Source organism: Myotis yumanensis, unplaced genomic scaffold (assembly GCF_028538775.1).
Source record: "Myotis yumanensis isolate MYYU_CA2020_CCGP unplaced genomic scaffold, mMyoYum1.0.hap1 SCAF_15, whole genome shotgun sequence".
Lineage (NCBI taxonomy): Eukaryota > Metazoa > Chordata > Mammalia > Chiroptera > Vespertilionidae > Myotis > Myotis yumanensis.
In genome coordinates this window covers 6,562,960-6,584,243 of record NW_027223766.1, presented here as the reverse complement: position 1 = coordinate 6,584,243, position 21,284 = coordinate 6,562,960, and the positions used below count along the sequence as shown (strand labels likewise).

Genomic DNA, 21,284 nt, shown 5'->3' with positions numbered 1-21,284 from the left:
GGTCATTCGACGAGGTAAGGTTGTTAGTGCAAAACTGTACTCCAAATCCTCACGTCATTTCGAAACGCTGTTTGACCACTGTATCTGTCTCTTGCTATGTAACATAGGCTACGCTGTTAAATAAATGGTGATGTGCTCCTCTCTCCTGTGAGGCTTCTCTTTCTTCTCCCGCTATTTCCATGTGGCCGTGCCCTCAGCAGTCCTGCACCCTCTCCCCTGTCCCTGTACGTCCTCACTCAGCTGTCTCCCAGGCTTAGGACTCAAACCTCCACACAGGTAATATTCACATCATCCTAACACCCCTCGCCTGACCTCTGGCCCACATGTCTTGCTGGACATTGCTCCTCGAATGCCTGGAAAACCCAGTATTTGCAAACTCAACTCAAGCTAATCTCCATCTCCCACCAAAACATGCACAACATCCAACCTCTCTGCATACACCATATGCGTTTGTATGGGAAATGTCACCCCAGTGCCTGCCAAAGCCACAGCCACAAAGAAATCACACTGTCTCCCTGAGCGGCCGGTCCCCATGGACGTCCCTGTGGGCCTGGTGCTGACTGACCAGCCTTAGGGAGGTGGTGGGAAGCGGGCCCGGCTCCAAGGACAGCGGCCCCCCGTGTGGCCAACAACAGTGAGGTGCCTGGTGTGAGGAGGTACCTGGCTCATCGAGGCATCTCTCGAGTCTCTGGCTGAGACACTGAGGCACCCGGGCGCAGAGCGGGAAAGACCTCGGTGAGGAAGCCGAGCACAGGCAGGACACGGCGAGGCTGACATGGGTCTCATTTTTGGATCAGGCTAGTCCCGCCTTTTAGAATGAGTGAGGAAGGCTTCACCTCTTCTCTTTTGTGGGAGAATTCACTGGCACTCATTCTTCCAATGTTTGGTAAAATCCACCAGTAAAACCATCTGGTCTGGTACTTTTTTGGGAGGTTTGTTTGACTACTGATATAATCTCTTTACATGTTCTGGGTCTGTTCAGATTTTGTGTGTTTTGGGAGGATCAGTTATGACCATTTACGTGTTTTTAGGAACTTGTCCATCTTATCTAGGTCAAGATGGACCAAACCACAACACAAGACTTACGGGGCGCAGGGAAGGGGTGTGCCATAGGAACCTGACAGCTCTAAAGGCCTACATGTAGGAAACAGCAAGACTCAATTCAATGTGATGGTATAGCTTACAGGACTAGAAAAAAAAGAAAAGAAAAGACAACCAAACCCAGAGCTAGCAGAAGGAAGGGAATAATAACAATAAGAGTGAAGGTAAATGAAACAGAGAACAGACAAACAACAGAGAAGATTAAGGAACCCACTGGTTCTTTAAAGAAATCAACAAAATTAACAAGCCTTTCGCTGGAATGACAAAAAATGAAAGTGAAGTCACAGATAACTAAAATCAGAAATGGAAGTGGCAACATCACTACTGACCTTACAGGTTAAAAGAGAATAGTACTAGGAACAATTGTACGCCAACAAACCATATACAGAAATTAACTCAAGAAGGAAACCAAGATGGCGGCATAGGTAAACACCGGAGTTTGCTGCCTCGAACAACCACTTCAAAAATACAACTAAAAGACAGAATGGACATCATCCAGAACCACAGGAAGACTGGCTGAGTGGAAGTTCTACAACTAGAAGAAAAGAGAAAAGCATACCGAGGCTCAGAGGAGGCGCAGTGCTGAAGTAAAATACTAAGATTCGGAGTGCATGCGGAGCGGGCTGGCTGCTGAGGGTGCGGTTGTCGTTTTCAATCGGGAGGGAGTCTCAGGCTCTGAGCTCCAGTTCCGGGTGAGTCTCTAGGGACCCAGACTCATACCAGAGAAGCGGGACTGTCTGGCATCGCTCAGAACCCTAGGGCAGCTTTCTCTCCGTGGGGCTTGCAGTGATTACTGGGACACTGAGAAGCAGAGCCTCTGAGGGCAAGACTGAGAGCAGCCATAATTGCTAACCCCGCCCTGTTGATCCCATGAGACCTGCCCCGCCCAAGCCCTGCAGGGAGACTTTTGCTGGATAGCCTCAGGCAAAGGCTAGATTAGCACCTCCCTAGAGATCCAGGAGCCAGGAAGCCCAGAGGTCAGAGTGGGACCATCCAGTTTGCAGCTCAGTGGAACCATAAAAGACACACTCAGGGGGCAGACTCAGTGAGCACCAAAGCCCCATCGAAGCAAGTCTAGCCCCAGAGGGGTGTCTCCAGCACAGAAGTTCTCCCACTGCAGACACAGCTCATTCTCACAGCCAACTGGCCTGGAGGTCAATTCCTCACAGTGATAACTACAACAATCAAGGCTTAACTACAACAAGACTGTGCACAAAGCCCACAAGGGGGTGCACCAAGAGTGTCTACCTCAGGTAATTGGGACACTTAGTACAGAAAGGCACTCTATCGACACAGCGAAGCATAAAAAATGCCGAGACAAAGAAACAGGACACAAACGACAGAATTGGAGGAAAGCAAACTATTGGATATAGAGTTCAAAATCACACTTTTAAGGTCTTTAAAGAACTGTCTAGAAGTCGCCGATAAATTTAATAAGGCCCTCGAAAAGACTGGTGAGACTGCCAATAAATGTAGTGAGATCTTCAAGAAGACTGGTGAGACCGCCGATAAATGTAGTGAGATCCTCAAGAAATCTAGTGAGACCCTCGATGTTGTGATAAAGGACCAACTAGAAATTAAGCATACACTGACTGAAATAAAGAACATTATACAGACTCCCAACAGCAGACTAGAGGAGCGCAAGAATCAAGTCAAAGATTTGAAATGCGAGGAAGCAAAAAACACCCAACCAGAAAAGCAAAATGAAAAAAGAATCCAAAAATACGAAGATAGTGTAAGGAGCCTCTGGGACAGCTTCAAGCGTACCAACATCCGAATTAGAGGGGTGCCAGAAGATGAGAGAGAGCAAGATATTGAAAACCTATTTGAAGAAATAATGACAGAAAACTTCCCCTACCTGGTGAAAGGAATAGACTTCCAAGTCCAGGAAGCGCAGAGAACCCCAAACAAAAGGAACCCAAAGAGGACCACACCAAGACACATCATAATTAAAATGCCAAGAGCAAAAGACAAAGAGAGAATCCTAAAAGCAGCAAGACAAAGAAAATCAGTTACCTACAAGGGAGTACCCATACGACTGTCAGCGGATTTCTCAACAGAAACTTTGCAGGCCAGAAGGGAGTGGCAAGAAATATTCAAAGTGATGAATACCAAGAACCTACAACCAAGACTACTTTATCCAGCAAAGCTATCATTCAGAAGTGAAGGCCAGATAAAGAGCTTCACAGATAAGAAAAAAGCTAAAGGAGTTCATCACCACCGAACCAGTATTATATGAAATGCTGAAAGGTATCCTTTAAGAAAAGGAAGAAGAAGAAAAAGGTAAAGATACAAATTATGAACAACAAATACACATCTATCAACAAGTGAATCTAAAAATCAAGTGAATAAATAATCTGATGAACAGTATGAACTGGTGATTGTAATAGAATCAGGGACATAGAAAGGGAATGGACTGACTATTCTTGGGGCGGGGGAAAGGGGTGTGGGGGTGAGTGAAGAGATTAGACAATAATCGTGCACCTATGGATGAGGACAGTGGGTGGGGAGTGAGAGCAGAGGGTGGGGTGGGAACTGGGTGGAGGGGAGTTATGGTGGGAAAAAAGAGTAACTAATGTAATAATCTGAACAATAAAGATTTAATTAAAAAAAAAAGAAATTAACTCGAAATAGATCAAAGGCTTAAATATACGCTCTAAGAGTCTTAGAAGAAAACATGGATAAATCTTCATGATCTGAGTTTTGGAAATAAGTTCTTAGATATAACACCAGCAATTAAAGAGAAAATAAACTGGACTTCATCAAAATATGAAACTTCTGTGCAATAAGACACTATGAAGAAAAAGAAAAGGCAACATATAGAAGGGGAGGAAACATCTGAAAATCACACACTTTCTTGCAAATCTCATAAAGAGCTCTTATCTCAACAACAAAAAGACCAAAAAAAGTTTTTGAAAAACTGGGCAAAGGATCAGAATATACATTTCTCTAAAGAATATACGCAAATGGCTAATAAGCCCAAGAAAAGATGCTCAATAGCAGTGGTCACCAGTGAAACAGCATCAAAACCACAATGAGAGATCACTTCACACTCACTAGGATGGTTATAATAAAAAAGACAGAAAATGGCAAACGCTGGCCACAAGGATGTACTGATGGGCATGTGAAACCGTGTCCCTGCTGCGGAAAACAGTTTTGATGGCTCCCCAAAGAGTCCTGTGGAATAACCATGACACAGCATCTCCAAATTTATAGCTAAAAGCATTGAAATTAGGTACGCAAACAAGTCCTTTTACACAAATGTGCCTCGGTATCTGTGAGTCAAACGGTGGAAACACCCAAATGTCCACGGGTGGATGAATGGATAAACAAAATACAGCAGAATCAGACGATGGAATATCATTCAGTCATGAAAAGCAGTGAAGAACCAACACATGCAACAGGAGGAGGACGCCCACGAACATGCTGAACGGCGGAAACCAGGGACAAGGTCACGTGTCAAAAAATTCTATTTCTATGAAATATCCAGAACAGGTTAATCCATAGAAACAGATCAGCAGGGGCTGAGGGAGGCCCTGGGGGTGCCCGCTTAATGAATGTGGGTCTCCTCTGGGGGTGCTGGAAATGCTTGGAACTAGACAGAAGTGGCAGCTGCACGACATAGTGACTGTGCTAAACACCACTGAACTGTGCACTATAAATGGTTAATTTTGAGAGAGAGAGAGAGAGAGAGGTTCAAAGGTGCCTACATCCAAACCACAGCGCAGGGTAGAACAAAGTCATGGATGCAGACAAAAAGCTAAGGGTATTAAACGTAGGAAGACCCGTCTCATCCATTTCTCATCACCCTCCTTCCAGACCCACGTTACCCATATATACCTTCCCTCGTGCAAAAACAAAGTGATTCTCTCTCTTCTACCTGGTCTTCCCGCTCTAGAACAAGTGAACACACGCTGCTTTCTCTCCCTCGGAACTGACTGTAAGATGTTACCAAGGGCTTCAGAAAACCAAACGGCGCTTTATTTCAAGTGCAAGTTCCGGAGGGAATGCTCCCCTACCTTTGCAAGCTCGCTCCTCAGCTCTTCTTGCTCCTCCTCGGACAGGGTCTCCGTGACACTGATCGTGGCAGCAGCATCCTCTCCAGCCTCGGGGACTGGGTCTGTTCTCAGCAGACCTTATCGGGGTTACAAAGAAAGGCTGTAAGACATGCGAGCTGAGCACGGTCTTCCTTTACGCCCGCCCCCGACCCAGCCAGAGTCACGCAGTGAGGGTGGATCACGCATCATCTGTCTGCCCCTTGAACCAACCCAGTTTGCCCAGAAAGGGCCACAGGAGACTTGGCGCTAACCACGAAAAACCACCAGCTTCGACTCTGCCAAAGCTGGAATTTAGAAAGCACAGCATTTGTTCAGTTTCTGTTCATGTCTTCAGTCATGATATAGTCACTGCGAAGCCGAGGAGTGGCAAGGCCAGGAATGAAATCTTGGCGAGGCTTGCAATCCTAAACCAGTGACTCGGCACCACTAGTAATTCTCAGGAAGCGGGGGTGGGTGGGGGCGCTCCAGGAGGCTCTGGCTTCCTCTGGCTGTGAACCCACACAGCACCCCACGGCGAGGGGGAACCGCGGAGCACTTGGCCTGTTTCCTTCTACTAGGGAGTGGGTGTAGGAAACACCTTCTCGTAGCTTTTGTGTGTGTGTGTGTGGCATGCACACACATACAGGGTGGGGCAAAAGTAGGTTTACAGTTGTTTGTATGGAAAATAATACAATAATCCTATATAATAAAACCCTAATATGCAACCCAAACGGTGGAACAACCGGTCGCTATGATGTGCACTGACCACCAGGGAGGCAGACACTCAATGCAGAAGCTGCCCCCAGCCTGCAGGCCACGACCGTGGCAGCGAGGAGTGGGGCCAGCGAGCGGCTGGCGCCAGGTTGCCAGCCAAGGTGGGTGCCAACGGGGCCCCCCCATCGCCCTGTTGGTTGTCCTGCAGAGGGAGGTGACCGGCAGCAGTGGGGGGCAGGGGCGACAAGCGGGCAGTGCCAGGCCAGCCAAGGTGGGTGCAAGCAGGGGCCCCGATCATCCCACCAGTCGCCCCACAGATCGGTCCTGATCGCCAGCCAGGCCTAGGGACCCTACCATGCATGAATTTCATGCACCGGGCCTCTAGTTAAATAATATAAGAATAAACTGTGTTTTGCATACTCACAACTGTAAACCTACTTTTGCCCCACCCTGTACATATACGTGTGTGTGTGTGTGTGTGTGTGTGTGTGTTATCCAGGCCGCCTGGCAGCCCCTAATGTGTATATTCAGAGAAAAGACCAGCACCCACGTGAACTCTCCACATTCTTTAAGACCAGTCGCAGCGGCGCCTGCTGCCCTGGGGCAGAGCAGGCCTGCTCCTCCTGCAGGAAGAGCCCACAGTCCCAGCATTCCTGCACAAGACCAGGGAGGCAGCAGCTCTGTCCTCGCTCCGCCCACCACTCGTGAGCCCCCACACCATGGGTGCAAAATTTAAGGGGCAGCAAAAAACTCACTATGAGCAATTTTAATTCTTAATGCAATCATTTGTAAAAATCAAAGTTAATTCAAAGAACCCACAATGAACCAAATACCCAAATTTTGCCACAGGCTCCAAAACAGCTTTGCACAGCACTGCTCCTGCTCCTGTCTTTGTTTAAAACGTTAGTATTTTGCTCATTATGGGTTACTTTACTTTAAGTTTTTTAAAGTACCACATTTACATATTATTTATCTTGCTCACCAAGCTCCTCGTGCCCCTTATATCCTATTCCTGTGTCACAGTCCGCCCATCCGTCCCTCATCACAGGTGCCCCCCTGTCACAGGTGCCCCCCTGTCACAGGTGCCCCCATGTCACAGATGCCCCCATGTCACAGGTATCCCCATGTCACAGGTATCCCCATATCACAGGTATCCCCATGTCACAGGTGCCCCCCTGTCACAGGTATCCCCATATCACAGGTATCCCCATATCACAGGTATCCCCATGTCACAGGTGCCCCCCTGTCACAGGTGCCCCCATGTCACAGGTGCCCCCATGTCACAGGTATCCCCATGTCACAGGTATCCCCATGTCACAGGTGCCCCCCTGTCACAGGTATCCCCATGTCACAGGTATCCCCATGTCACAGGTGCCCCCATGTCACAGGTGCCCCCATGTTACAGGTGCCTCCCTGTCACAGGTGCCCCCATGTCACAGGTGCCCCCATGTCACAGTTATCCCCATGTCACAGGTGCCATGTCACAGGTGCCCCCTGTCACAGGTGCCCCTCTGTCACAGGTGCCCCCCATGTCACAGGTGCCCCCGTGTCACAGGTATCCCCATGTCACAGGCATCCCCATGTCACAGGCATCCCCATGTCACAGGTGCCATGTCACAGGTGCCCCCATGTCACAGGTGCCATGTCACAGGTGCCTCCCTGTCACAGGTATCCCCATGTCACAGGTGCCCCCATGTCACAGGTGCCATGTCACAGGTGCCTCCCTGTCACAGGTATCCCCATGTCACAGATGCCTCCCTGTCACAGGTGCCCCCCTGTCACAGATGCCCCCCGTCACAGGTGCCCCCCCCATCACAGGTGCCCCCCCGTCACAGGTGCCCCCCCATCACAGGTGCCCCCCTCTCACAGGTGCCCCCCTCTCACAGGTGCCCCCCTCTCACAGGTGCCTCCCTGTCACAGGTGCGTGTGCTCAGTCTCCACGGCAGCCAGCAGGTGCTTTTACGTGGGGGACCACTGAGCATCACGGTCACCATGGCTGTTCCCCACCCCGCCCCACATCATCCCTGGGAAATGCCAGCTCAGCCACGGCAGCCATGTGGCACCACCCAGAGCAAGGTGCCCGCAGCCGATGACAGACTAGCCACCAGGTGGACAGGAAGAAGGAAGAATACCATGCCGTTCAGCAGGCGCCAGCGAGCAGCCAGGCTACGAGGAGGGTGAGTCAATGACACACAGGTGTGCACATCTGGTAAAAGGTAATTTACAAGGACACTTGCTACACAGCCTAGTGCATGTTGACTGCACAATGGTAGTTAGTAATTACAATAACATCAATCACTAGTATAACAATATCAAAACAGTGCCTACTGAAAGGTGCTCACAGAATCGCTAAAGGCATCGCAGTAATAATACACATGAAACTATTTGAGGCCACAAACTGGAGTGGCCAAGAGACCAGGGTGAGCCCTCTCCTGCAGACAACACCAGGGAGGAAGGGACAGTCAGGGGTGGCGAGGCTCTAAGAATAACAGGTTCCCCCAGAAGCAGCTGGGAACAGGGTGCCTGGGTACTTTTTCTAGGATAGAAATCTGATCATGTCACTCCCCAGGTAAAATCCTTCAGTCAACCCCTATGGTTTTCAGGACAAATTCAACCTGCAGTTCAGCACCAAGGCCTCACTGGCCCGCCCCCCACTATTCTGCAGTGACAGGGCGGACCCAACTGCGGACGATTCAAACTGCGGGCGCGGCGCTGCGAGGTGCTGTGAGAAACCATCCCGGGTCCACGTGTGCTTGCAAATGCATTCCGACACCAGGTTACGTTACAAAGGAGTGTGAGGTTGAAAATGGAAGACAAGCATACAGGTAGCAATCATACAGGCATCACAGAAGGAACCATAAGAGAGTTCCTTATAAACGTTATTTATTTTTTTTAACTTTTTTTATTGATTTTTAGAGAGCGAGGAAGAGGGAGAAAGAGAAAACATTGATGTGAGAGCAAAACATTGATTGGCTGCCTCCTGCACGCCCCCTACCGGGGACCAAGCCCCAACCCAGGATATATTCCCACCAGGAGTCAAACCAGCAACCTTTTAGTGCAGGGGCCAACACCCAATCAACCGAGCCACACCAGCCAGGCAACATTATTTATTTTTAATGTTTTCCTCAGACCTTTCAACTTCTACAACCAGAACAAGATAGCCCCCCAAGACCCCAAAACTCAGATGCTAACCCATGGCTTAAATAACAAGGATTCTTTCATACTTTTTCATAAACAGCCTTTCACAAATCTACTTAAGCAGGAAACTTCAGTCTCTGATTACTCACAGTGCTTAGGCATAGCTGCCCAATTCCAGAAAGAATCTAAAGGGATTCGAATATCATTCATGTATTTAGAGTACCAGGGAAAGAGAATAGCGCAGAAAATGGGGGTATGGGGTTGCCCCCAGTTGGCCTTGGGGCCTCCAAGACGACCTTGAGATTTTATATTCAGAATCGAAGAAAGTCAGCACATTACATGTCCTGCTTTCTCCATATTAGCCTGCAGGTGGCAGCAAACGACCAGCATTATATATACTTTAAAGGTGCGGTTTCAACGGGAGGGAAATAATAGGAAAGGAGAACAGGACGGTGGATGTTGAGATCACCAGCACCGCAGACAGGCGTGACTTGGGAAAACTATTCGCCACCACAGCCACCACACAGTGCAGGCTGCCCTCTCTGAGCAGGCGTCGATGAGTGTTCCATTGTTCACGGGCGGCATGTCTGTGAGGCGGGTCACCTGCCACTTGTAGGCGAGGCACCTGAAGCACACAGATGTTAACCTGCCCAGGGTCACATCTGAAAACACGGTGCAGTTAGGATGTGGGACCTAGATGGTTTGATTTTATTATTTATTTATTTTTTAAAAATATATTTTATTGATTTTTTACAGAGAGGAAAGGAGAGGGAGAGGGAGCTAGAAACATCGATGAGAGAGAAACATCGATCAGCTGCCTCCTGCACACTCCCTACTGGGGATGTGCCCGCAACCAAGGTACATGCCCTTGACTGGAATCGAACCCGGGACCCTTGAGTCCGCAGGCCGACGCTCTATACACTGAGTCAAACCGGTCAGGGCAGATGGTTTGATTTTAAAGCACACACTTCAAATCACTGATTTCCAAAATACGTACAAATAAAGAGTCGGGGCTAAGAGGTCAGACTTGGGAAGCCACGAGAAGCAACAATAAAAAAGACCCTGCACACAGTGCAAGCAGCTGGCACATGAGGTCAAAAGCAACTGCTCCATCAGGTCCAAATAGGCCAGTGATGGTGAACCTATGACATGCGTGTCAGAGGTGACACGTGAACTCATTTTTTTGGTTGATTTTTCTGTGTTAAATGGCATTAAATATATAAAATAAATATCAAAAATGTAAGTCTTTGTTTTACTATGGTTGCAAATATAAAAAAATTTCTATATGTGACATGGCACCAGAGTTAAGTTAGGGTTTTTCAAAATGCTGACACGCCGAGCTCAAAAGGTTCGCCATCACTGAAATAGGCCGTTCCCCACACCTGCAGATCCCAATGGGGCCTTAGAGCAGCGGTTGCCAACAGTGGCCCACTGACCTCTGGTGGTCCGCGAGGTCTGAAAGGTTGGCGACCGCTGCCTTAGCAGATTTTCTAGCTAATATTGCCCCGTTTCTCTATGCTCAGTGGGAGAGCAGTATTTACTGTAGAGATGAAATCTGGCTTTGGGGAGAAAAGATATTAATTTCTCACTAGCAACATGCAAGTTGGGAAATGGAAACATTTTACTGTATATACCCATTACTCAAAACTATAATAAAAAAAATTCTTACTTGGTTATTAACTTTAATGTCCCCCCTCAAAATCTGATGGAAAGCTGTTTTTAAAACTCGGAGAAGGAGGAAGAAATATGACGGATATTTATTGAGGTCTCACACGCCACCAGGGAGATTTCCATGTGATCTCATAAAAAATCCATAAAAACAAAAGACCTACCACCAGCACCAGAGTGGGTATTTATTTCCATCAGGAAATGGAGGCCCTCAGCAAACTGCGCACAGAGGTGACATTCAAACGCAGGTCGCTCTGACTAACCTCTTCCTCTTATTCTTAGAGAGATGCCAATGAACAGGGAGGTCAAAGGTCAAGTCCAGAGGGAAGGTGGACGCAGAGGGCCAGGTGTTTCCCACAGGGTGTGGGGACGCACGGGGATCCCTGGCTTGAAAATCACAGGTACCACGATCGAGCCCAAATGACTGAATATTGGCAATAATTTGTTCCACCAGGTTATTAACATCTTAGCCACTTCCTCGATTCTTCTTCTAGTTGTGCAAACAGACGGTCTGCCTGTCTTCAATCTCACCCATGAGGTCCCCTTGGAGAGGTTGGGGCGGGGGAGCCTGGAGCCGACAGACAGGCCGCTGGGGCCAGGTGAGCCCACCGCCAGGGGGCAATGGAGAAGGTCGACAGAGACTGGAGTTTCTTGCTATTCAAACCTAAGGCACAGTTCTGCCTTTTACATCTGTGAACTTGAGGTGCACTGTACAACCTGCCAGGTAAGCAGTCCTAGGGGCAGAGTTGTTTAACCACCTGCAACCCGGCCTCAAAATTTACAAAACAGGTGTGAGTGGCTCAGACAATGGAGACCGCTCTCTTAACCCTTTGCACTCCGCTGTCCCCTCTCAGGGGACGTCGGAATTCTAGCATATCACTCGGATGTCCCCTCTCAGGGGACATTGCAGTTTATTAGTGATTACGGGGAATTGAGTTATTTCAACGCAACTTTTTGAGACATGCATGTTTCCCTGAAGTTTTATCTTGAAATGGCACAAGAAATTAAATCAAAATATTGTAAAATTACTAAGATATATACAAGAAATGTCAGCGGGTTTTGTGTCGGATTAAACAATAAACTACATATTCCCGATGTGGGACAAAGAAAACGGGACTGCATTGTGTATTCTAACAGGAAAACACCTGGTGGCAGGCGTCAAACCACTTATTACTGTAAAACATGCACTAATCAGCCTGCAATGCATATTGGGGAGTGTTACAAAACTTATCATACTGTACAAAATTATAAACAATAAAATATTGGTTTTTTTGCAAATATACATTCCTCGATGTCACCCAATTCATATAAGTCCAATATCATTATAATACGTTACTTGGTTCCAAAATTATACTAAATAATACGAGGGTCTGTAAATGCACGTTTCCGCCGCAAAGTACCGTCGAGTAGCTGGTAGCCCATGTCCAGAATGGTTCGGAGTGCAAAGGGTTAAGAAAGGCTGCATCACAGGCGTTCTGCCATTCATTCAATAAACAAAACGAACATGGATTACTCCTAGTTGACAAGCAGTTCAGGTAAGTTAGGGCACGTGGATATGTTTCTGGAAAACTTCCACTTATTTTTCTTTAAAAAGGATGCACAGGAGGGGTATGACCAATGTATGTGTCTGAACAAATCTGAAAGCACGTCCATGAGCATAAAATTAAAATCTTAAGTGAAAATAAACTTTTTTTTTTAACTTAAAGCAATTTTCCCCCCTTAATGGAACATAAAATAATGGTTCCTCTTGACATCTGTGTTGTCTTCCAGACTACCCACCCATGGGAACTCTAAGACAGTAAACTTTTAAGATTTAAAAAGAAGGGCAAAGATTCCTGGTGCCTTAGCTGTGCTGAAATACCATGCTTCCGACTTCGAGGAACTCGTTAGTCATCTGAGGAGAATGAAGTTCTTCAGGCTTCAGCGCGAGGAAAGCTGGGAAGAATGAGGAAGGGACGATTCCCGTCTGAGCAGGTCTGAACGACCATCCTGCCGCCACACCTTACCTTCCTCCTCAGTCAGGGCTGGGTCAGAGCCGATGCTAACAGATGTTCTGTGTGAACCGGTTTATGGGGCAAGGGTTTATACAAATGAAGTTTCTCTGTACTTTCCCACGGACAGCCACGTCCTCCCCACAGACTCCCAAAAACGTCAGCCAGGGAAGGAATGCCTTTGCATACGAATTTCGAACCTACAATTACCATGAAGCCGTGATGGGGAGTCCAGTGAGCACCTCCTGCTCAGGTGCTATGGGTGCAGCCCAGGCCCCCCATGTGGGAGCAGCCACCCCAACAGTCCTTGACTCTTCACCCAATTAAGCCAACTGCTTCCTTTAAGACTTTCTGTGACCATAAATTAAACCCGTTCCAGCTATGCCTGGCCGGCATGGCTCAGTGGATGAGCATTGAACCAGGAGGTCATGGTTCGATTCCCAGTGAGGGCACATGCTGGGTTGCTGGCTCAATCCCCAGTGTGGGGTGTGTAGGAGGCAGCTGGTCGAGGATTCTCCCTCTCCCTTCCTCTCTCTGAAGTCAATAAAAAAATCTTTAGAAAAAACCTTTTCAGCCATTGTCAGACAATTTTAGATCTGAATACAATTTTGCATCACTGAGTTCAAACTATATAGAGAAGAAGAAAGTGGGGACAGAGATTTTTTTTAGAGAATAGAAAGAGACAAACATGAACTTTGGAATTAGACGGTGTTGGGTTGCGTTGTGTCCTCCAAAAAGGTTGACTAGACTGCCTAAGCCCAGTGCCTGAAAACAGGGTCTTTGCAGATGTAATTGAGTGAAGATAACGTCATATTAGATTGGGGTGGGCCCTCATCCAAGACTGGTGTCCTTACAGGAAGAAGGACATTTGGACACAGAGATCCAGAGAGGAACATCATGGAAAGATACAAAGACATGGAGAACACTGCGTGGTGATGTAGCGGAGACTGGGGAGCACTGCGTGGTGATGGAGCGGAGACTGGGGAGCACTGCGTGGTGATGGAGCGGAGACTGGGGAGCACTGCGTGGTGATGGAGCGGAGATGGGGAGCACTGCGTAGTGATGGAGCGGAGATGGGGAGCACTGCGTGGTGATGGAGCGGAGACTGGGGAGCACTGCGTGGTGATGGAGCGGAGACTGGGGAGCACTGCGTGGTGATGGAGCAGAGACCGGGGAGCACTGCGTGGTGATGGAGCGGAGACTGGGGAGCACTGCGTAGTGATGGAGCGGAGACTGGGGAGCACTGCGTGGTGATGGAGCGGAGACTGGGGAGCACTGCGTAGTGATGGAGCGGAGACTGGGGGAGCACTGCGTGGTGATGGAGCGGAGACTGGGGGACACTGCGTGGTGATGGAGCGGAGACTGGGGGACACTGCATGGTGATGGAAGAGAGACTGGGGAGCACTGCGTAGTGATGGAGCGGAGACTGGGGAGCACTGCGTAGTGATGGAGCGGAGACTGGGGAGCACTGCATGGTGATGGACCAGAGACTGGGGAGCACTGCGTAGTGATGGAGCGGAGATGGGGAGCACTGCGTGGTGATGGAGCGGAGACTGGGGGACACTGCGTGGTGATGGAGCTGAGACTGGGGGACACTGCGTGGTGATGGAGCGGAGATGGGGAGCACTGTGTGGTGATGGAGCGGAGATGGGGAGCACTGCGTGGTGATGGAGCGGAGACTGGGGAGCACTGTGTGGTGATGGAGCGGAGACTGGGGACATTGTGTGGTGATGGAGCGGAGACTGTGGAGCACTGCGTGGTGATGGAGTGGAGACTGGGGAGCACTGCGTGGTGATGGAGCGGAGACCGGGGAGCACTGCGTGGTGATGGAAGAGAGACTGGGGGACACTGCGTGGTGATGGAAGAAAGACTGGGGAGCACTGTGTGGTGATGGAGCGGAGACTGGGGAGCACTGCATGGTGATGGAAGAGAGACTGGGGGACACTGTGTGGTGATGGAGCAGAGGCTGGAGTGATGCAGCCACAGCCAGGAATGCCCAGGACTGAGGCAACCACAGGAGCTGGAATGAGTCCAGGGAGCCTTCAGGTGCTGCGGAGTGTGGCCCTGCCGACTCCTTGATTTTGGATTACCAGCCTCCAGACCTGAGATATAAGAAATTTCTGTTGTTTACGCTAAACTGAAAAGACATATGTGCCCATATGTTCATGGCAGCATTGTTTACAATAGGAAGCAACCCAGTGCCCATCAATAGATAATGGCTGAAGTGGGGCAGATACAATGGGCTGTGACTCAGCCGTAAAGAAGAATGAAACCTTGCACCTGCAGGAACAGGGAGGACCTGGAGGACAGTATGCAGAGTGAGATGTCAGAGGAAGACAAACACTGTATGATTTCACTTACGTGTGGAATCTAAAATAACAACTAAATGAACAGGCAGAACAGAAACAGCCTGAGACACAGAGCAGACTCTTGCTGCTGGGTGGGCGGGAGATGCGTGAGAGAGGTGAGGGATCACGTACAAACTGGAAATTACAAAGCAGTCGGGATGTACAGTACAGCATAGGGACAAGAGTCACTAACATTGCAATAATTATGCATGGTGTCAGATGGCCACTAGACTTATTGGGGGATTATTTCATAAGTTATATAAATGTCTAATCACTGGGTTATATACTTGAAACTAATATAATATCATACATAAACTATAACTGAAAAATTATTTTTGAAAATATAAGACATTTCTGTTATTTTAAGCCACACAGTATGCTGCAAGAGCCCTAAGAAACTGAGCCCTAACCCCATGACCTGTTAAAGGAAAACAAATGGGCAAAGCCAGCTCGCCCTCTGGGTCTGTATGAGAGTATTCCAAAGGGTGATGAACATGAGGAGCAGGCACATGTAATGCTGCCCAAGGATTTGTCGTCCCCACCGCTCCACGTCCACGAGTCATCCCAGACTTCCTGCCTCCCTCCTCGGCTCTGCCGTGAAGCTGGGCTTAGAGCTCACTTCTTCGCTTCCCATCTCTTCCCCTCCTCTGCAACCTGGCACGTGCCCTTCCTCTGCCCCTTCACCCAGGAACAGTTCTTGGGCATGGTCACATGGGACGTCTCCGAGGCATCCAGCTCTGAGCCTCCGTCTGCCCTCTCCGCTCCTCTGGTACCCACCCGCCTCCCCGGGACACGGCTCATCTCCAACCCCACCGCCTGCCTCAGCTCAGGCTCTCACTGCTTCTTGCTCAGACTCTTGCCCCCAAAGCTCCCTGATGCTCTGTCCCCTCCAGTCCACTGACCACCTGCCCCCAAGGAGTCTGACTCTGACCTGGCACTCCCTCCCCTGAACTCCTCCCACAGCCCCATTTGCTCACGGAGCTGTGGCTCTTGACGCAGGAGCCCAGCCACTCCCACTCCGCCTCATGCTACGTCCGCAGCCATGCTTTGGTTTTTATAAGGAATGATTAACTCAAAAGGTAAAATAACATAAACTACCTCCCATACCTTTTGCCCATTTAATGTTTTTAAATTGGCCATTTTTAAGCATACAATTCAGGGGGGTGGGGGGCGAAGGGGCATCGGTTACATTCAGTGTGTTGTACAACCAACTCCACCATCTCTTGCCAAAGCATGCTCTCTTTTTTATGTCTTTGCACGTGTTTTCCGTTCCCAATACCCCTCCTCATCTCATTTAATTAGTCCATTTGAGGTGTCCCCTGCCCTTCCAGGATTTCCCGGCCCCTGTGACCCAGGCCCTGCTCCGCTCTTAGGACCAGCCCACGAGGCTGGGCGACACAGGCCCCAGCCCTGAGTCCCCACCCCGCCTCCTCAGCCGCGTGGCACCTCCTGCCAGGGCCTGGCACACTGCCACCAGCAACACTCCCTGAACATGAACTGCAGGAAGGGCCAAGTTGAGTGAGGGCCAAGATAAGAACTCGGTCTTCCTCATTCTCTACTTTACATCTCGAGCTTTTTATTTTATACATTTCATCCTCACTTAGTGGTGAAAACTACCAAGGTTTTTCTATTTAAAATATTAAAAATGTCACTTTTCTAAGAAAAAAAATACAACTTCAGTCTCATAACCTATCAAAGGACTGTTACATTTGGAGCAGGCCCCTACCTTCACGTCACAGAGCCACGCGTGCGGGGCACCCATGACCTCACAGAAGGGACAACACGAATGCAGCCGCCCCACAGGGACATCTCTAATTGGCTACAGTTATAATCAAGCCCCAGAAATTTCTGTCAACAAAACCGTATCCACCTCTTAGTCTTAAAGGGGCAACAATGTTTTAAGACCAGAGTAGGAATAAGAAACTTCGGTGTCTAAAGATTGTTTTATTTAAGCACAAACAAGAGGAAAATAGGCACCCCCTTTTTCAAAACAAGAGACCCAAAAGGAGGTAAAACTTGTGGTCCAAAATGTCTCTGGTGTAACATCCAAAACGCTCACAAGGTAGAGGTATTTCCCCTTGTAAGTCTGTGCTCGGGGCCCCCACTCCTGTGCCTGGGTCTCTGTTTCCGGACGTAATGAATCCCAGGAGCCGCAGGGGGACAGCAGAGGGCCGCCCATAGCGGTCCTCTCCGGAGGCCCACACACTAAGGACCCACTTAACACAGGCTTCTCAGCCACAGCCCGACGGACATCCTGAGCCAGGTGACCCCGTGTGGGGGCTGTCCGTGCCTCAGCCGTGTGGCATCTGCTCTCGATGCCAGTTGCAGTCTCTCCCCACGCCCAGCTGTGACAAAGGCAGCTCAGCATCAGCTTCTCAAGTGGCCAAATGCCCAAAGGGAGGTGGCGACCAACCTGTCCGGGGGAAACCCAGGGGCTTACGGCAAAGGGGCATCTGATACCTCCCGTTCGACATCGATTCTCTGTGGAAGAGAGATTCGGCAGCACAAGCCATGGAAACTTTCAGTTCCTGAGGCTGTAGTTTCCCACGTTTGCCCGTGGTGAGGTCAGTAAAACCGCAGAGGGGGAAATGGGCCACCACAGAGCAGGCAGCAGGAACAGGGAAGCCAGGAAGCCTGTGCCACCCCATCTGGGAGAGACCCAAGGACCCAGGAGATGCCCTGGGCGGGGTCAGGGCTGAGGAGGGCACAGGGCACTAAAGCACAGAGGGAACGGGAGCTGGAGGCCAGCCCTGCTCCCAAGACTGGCTCCCCCCGAAAAGGTCACCCTCCAAATCCTCACCTCACAAACCCCCCCAGAACCAGTGGGGGAGGAAGGAGAGCTGGCACAGGCAGAGCACGTTAGTATTTCCAAACGCCTGACTGGCCTCCTCCGGGTATTCCTGTTTTTAATTACACTCCTTAAATGATTTTTGTTGTTACTATCCTTATCCAATGATAGTTTTCCCACTGATTTTTAAAACATGAAAGGGAGGGAGGGAGAAACGAAGGGAGGGAAACACCAATGTGAGACACATGGACTGGTTCCCTCTGGCAGGTACCCTGATGGGAGGGGATTGAACCTGCAACCCAGGGACATGCCCTTGACCAGGATTCGAACCCGCCCCCTTGGGTGCTCGGGCCGACTCTCTAATCACTGAGCCTCACCAGCCAGGGCTCCTCCAGGTATTCTTAAATGGACCTTTAAATCTCCTTCATCTTAAAAAAAATAAATAAAAATCTTCAGGCAATGCTTTCGGAGCCATCATCCCCCACAACCCTAACCAAATGCAAGACTCATAATAGGGCACCCCACAAAAGAGAGGAGGGAGGTCAGTGACGGAGAGATTGGGGTTCCCAGAGAGGAAGTCACTTCCACCCTTAAGTTTCCTCTCTAGGAAAAAGGAGGGTCTGCATTTCTTTAATCCTGCACTGATTTTTATTCGGTGTACCCTCAGTAAGTGTGCTAAGACCTTTGCAATCATGAAAAACTTTCAAGATGTGATTTACCGCTTCCTAAAAGGAAGAGCATGACCCAGAGCAGAAATCACAAGGGAAGTAAAACAGCAACAAGGAGGCCTCTGAGCTAAGGGATTTCCGCTTCGTGTGTTCTTTCCAGTGCTTTCAGGTTTAATATGACTGCATTAAGTATGTCAGGTTTTTTAATGACTCCTACTTCCTGAAATCACTAGAAACAAACCAAGTTTGCTTTTTAATAAACCGGACTGCAACCTCCTGGACACTGGAGAACCCTTAAGAGGAAGAGACCTGATGTAACTATCATTGGGAAAGGATCCTTGTAGGTGGTCACAGAAGGAAAGAGAAAACGGCCAAAGCGCCCCAGCCACCGCCCGTGGACCTGCCTGTGACTGGCCACTGCAGACGACACAGTGTCCAGGTCACACGGCACAAGAATCCACTAGTCCAGTAACCCTCACCAAAGGGAAGTTACCCCTTGAGTGAGTAACCTGCTCTATATCCTCACCACGGAGGCCAAACTAGTGGGAACTAAAGAAAAAAACAACAAATCACTGGCTTAAGAATTGAGCTCTGTGATGTGGGGAGTTCACAACACCTCTCTTGGCCTCAATGTTCACATCTGTAAAACGGACCAGAGTGTGAACTCGCCCTGGCCAGTTTCATCCATTCGCTCATCCAGCCAGCCAGCCATCCAGTCATTCATTCATTCAGCAAATCTGTGTTGAGCCACGGATGTCACGCACTATTCCAGGTGCTGGGGAAGACTGGCGTCTCCAATGGAGCTTATATTCCAGACTTTGAAACTTACTAGAATTCAATGTTTTTCAGACTATGGGCTGTGAAACCCATTTTCAAAAGAATCGATGGAACAGTTTAAAATCTCAGAGTCCATCACACATGGGAGGAGTAAGTTCTGCTCCAGCCGCTGACAGGGGCATTGATGAGGACTGGGGGTGAAGAAGTCTAAGGCACTTCTGAACAGGGGCCAGCCGGCCCGGCCCGATACACGGCCCGATAACAACCTCTTTCTGCTCCAGCTGCCAGCCCTCCTCCTCCCCTGAACGCAGACTGCTTCTCAGGAACACTCTGCCCATAGATTAAATCTCATCATTTCCTCATTGGCCCCGTGATGGCATTTTGGATAAATATCAAAGAATATGTGTTTCAGATCCCTGTTCCCAACCTTTCTGCGTAGGATCCTTTGAACGTCAGTCCTTCTGTGAGCACGTCTCATCTGCTGATGAAGAAAACGGATAGTGGCCAAAAGCCACAGGAGCTTGTAAATGGATGGATGGTCCGTCGGCCTGAGAGTCCTACACAGAAGCCATGAGAACCAGCACAGTGAAGGCCCAGGAGCCATTCCACCCAGGCCCCTGCATCAACCGATGCTCAAACAGATGGCCGCCTGTGCCCTGAGGGGCGGGGACAGACTGGGAGGACCAAGCCAGGCCCCTCCGTTTGCATATGTGAGAACCAAGCTGTTTTTACTAGAAGGTGGCTAAGGTGACTTTTGTTTTAATGCCCTCTCCCCTCCTTTTTTCCAACTGAAGCAAACCTCTATATCTGAGCCCTAGAGGGCACCTGAGTTTGGTGTCTGTTGGTCACTTTGCTGTTTCATAATTTTGTGTTTAACCCTGTGAGCCCACACCCCTAAAGGCTGCTCCTGGGAACTGAAATACTAATTGTTGGCAAGGTGCCCAGGGACATGCCCAACCCTACCAACTGCTTTTGTTCTAACAGAAAACATCCGAGGGCAGCAACTATGGCAACGGGAAGTGAAAGGAGCCGAAACAGATCCCCTGGGAACTAAGACCAGCACCACAAATCCTCCTGGGGCCACGTGGACCCCGAGCTCACCCTGAAGTCAGGCACTGCACCCATTTTCACTCTGCCCCCGACCGCGAACTCCCCCTCCCTCCCCGTGCTGCTCTGGGACAGCCCCTGCACACAGGGTTAGAGGTCAGCACAGGATGGCCCATCCTTAGGCGCCAGGCGTAGGAAAGGCACCCCTTTGCGACAGGTCCGAGGTGGCCCCAGCGGCACCAGGCTGCTGCCTGCCAGGTTCCAACTCCAGAGACCAGCTCTAGCTGCATCCTCCCCATTTCCCTTCCTGCACATCCCGACCACACCCCACGGGGCTGCAGGTGCCACTAATCCCTCAGAGAAGGTGCAAACTGCGACCGGAACACTGACAACTAGGTTTCACGCTGCATACTGGTCCATTTCTTCCTAAATTACCCACTTTTTAAGCTTACAAAGAGCAAACTAAGGAGAAAATGAATTTCTAGGAAAATCTGTTTACTTCTCTGGTAAGTTACAGATGAGGTCATTTCCCCGCAGCTGTGACACCAGCGAACTGCCATGTGATACTCAGGCTGCCCTCAAACCCTGACCCCAACGCAACCCTGGCCTCAGAATACTCTGGAGCAAGCAGATGCAGGAATGGCCAAAAGAACAGCCGCTTTGAGTTTTTCTACTTAAAAAGAGCTCTTGCCTGGGTGTTTCCAAATGTTGCTCTTCATGTTCCAGAACAAAATCCAGGACCTCCTCCGACATAAGTAGGACCTGGAATGCTGTCATCTTAGCAAAGACAAAACCCAGGGGTAGATGTCTTCAGAAACTACAGGCAACTGGGAACAAAGGCCTGCTCCCCCCACTTTTAGATTGCTTATCAGCTCATGAATTCCGAGTGAGCAGAAGAGCTCTCACACTCATATACGCAGTGAACTCTAAAGCCCACGCACACATTCTGCATTTACATACACTCACACTGCGCATGGAACAGCCCTGTCTCTGCCTGGAATCTGCAA

General features: G+C 49.4%; 1 protein-coding gene across 5 annotated transcripts in view; it reads right to left on the bottom strand.

Annotated features, from left to right (window-relative positions):
• TPD52 (tumor protein D52) overlaps positions 1–21,284 on the bottom strand; it is a 78,508-nt gene that overhangs the window by 15,651 nt on the left and 41,573 nt on the right. For all 5 annotated transcript variants that reach the window (XM_070392645.1, XM_070392646.1, XM_070392647.1 and 2 more), the window contains exon 2: positions 5,121–5,236. In XM_070392645.1, the coding sequence (XP_070248746.1) occupies positions 5,121–5,236 (116 nt within the window). The remainder of the gene's footprint in view (positions 1–5,120; positions 5,237–21,284) is intronic.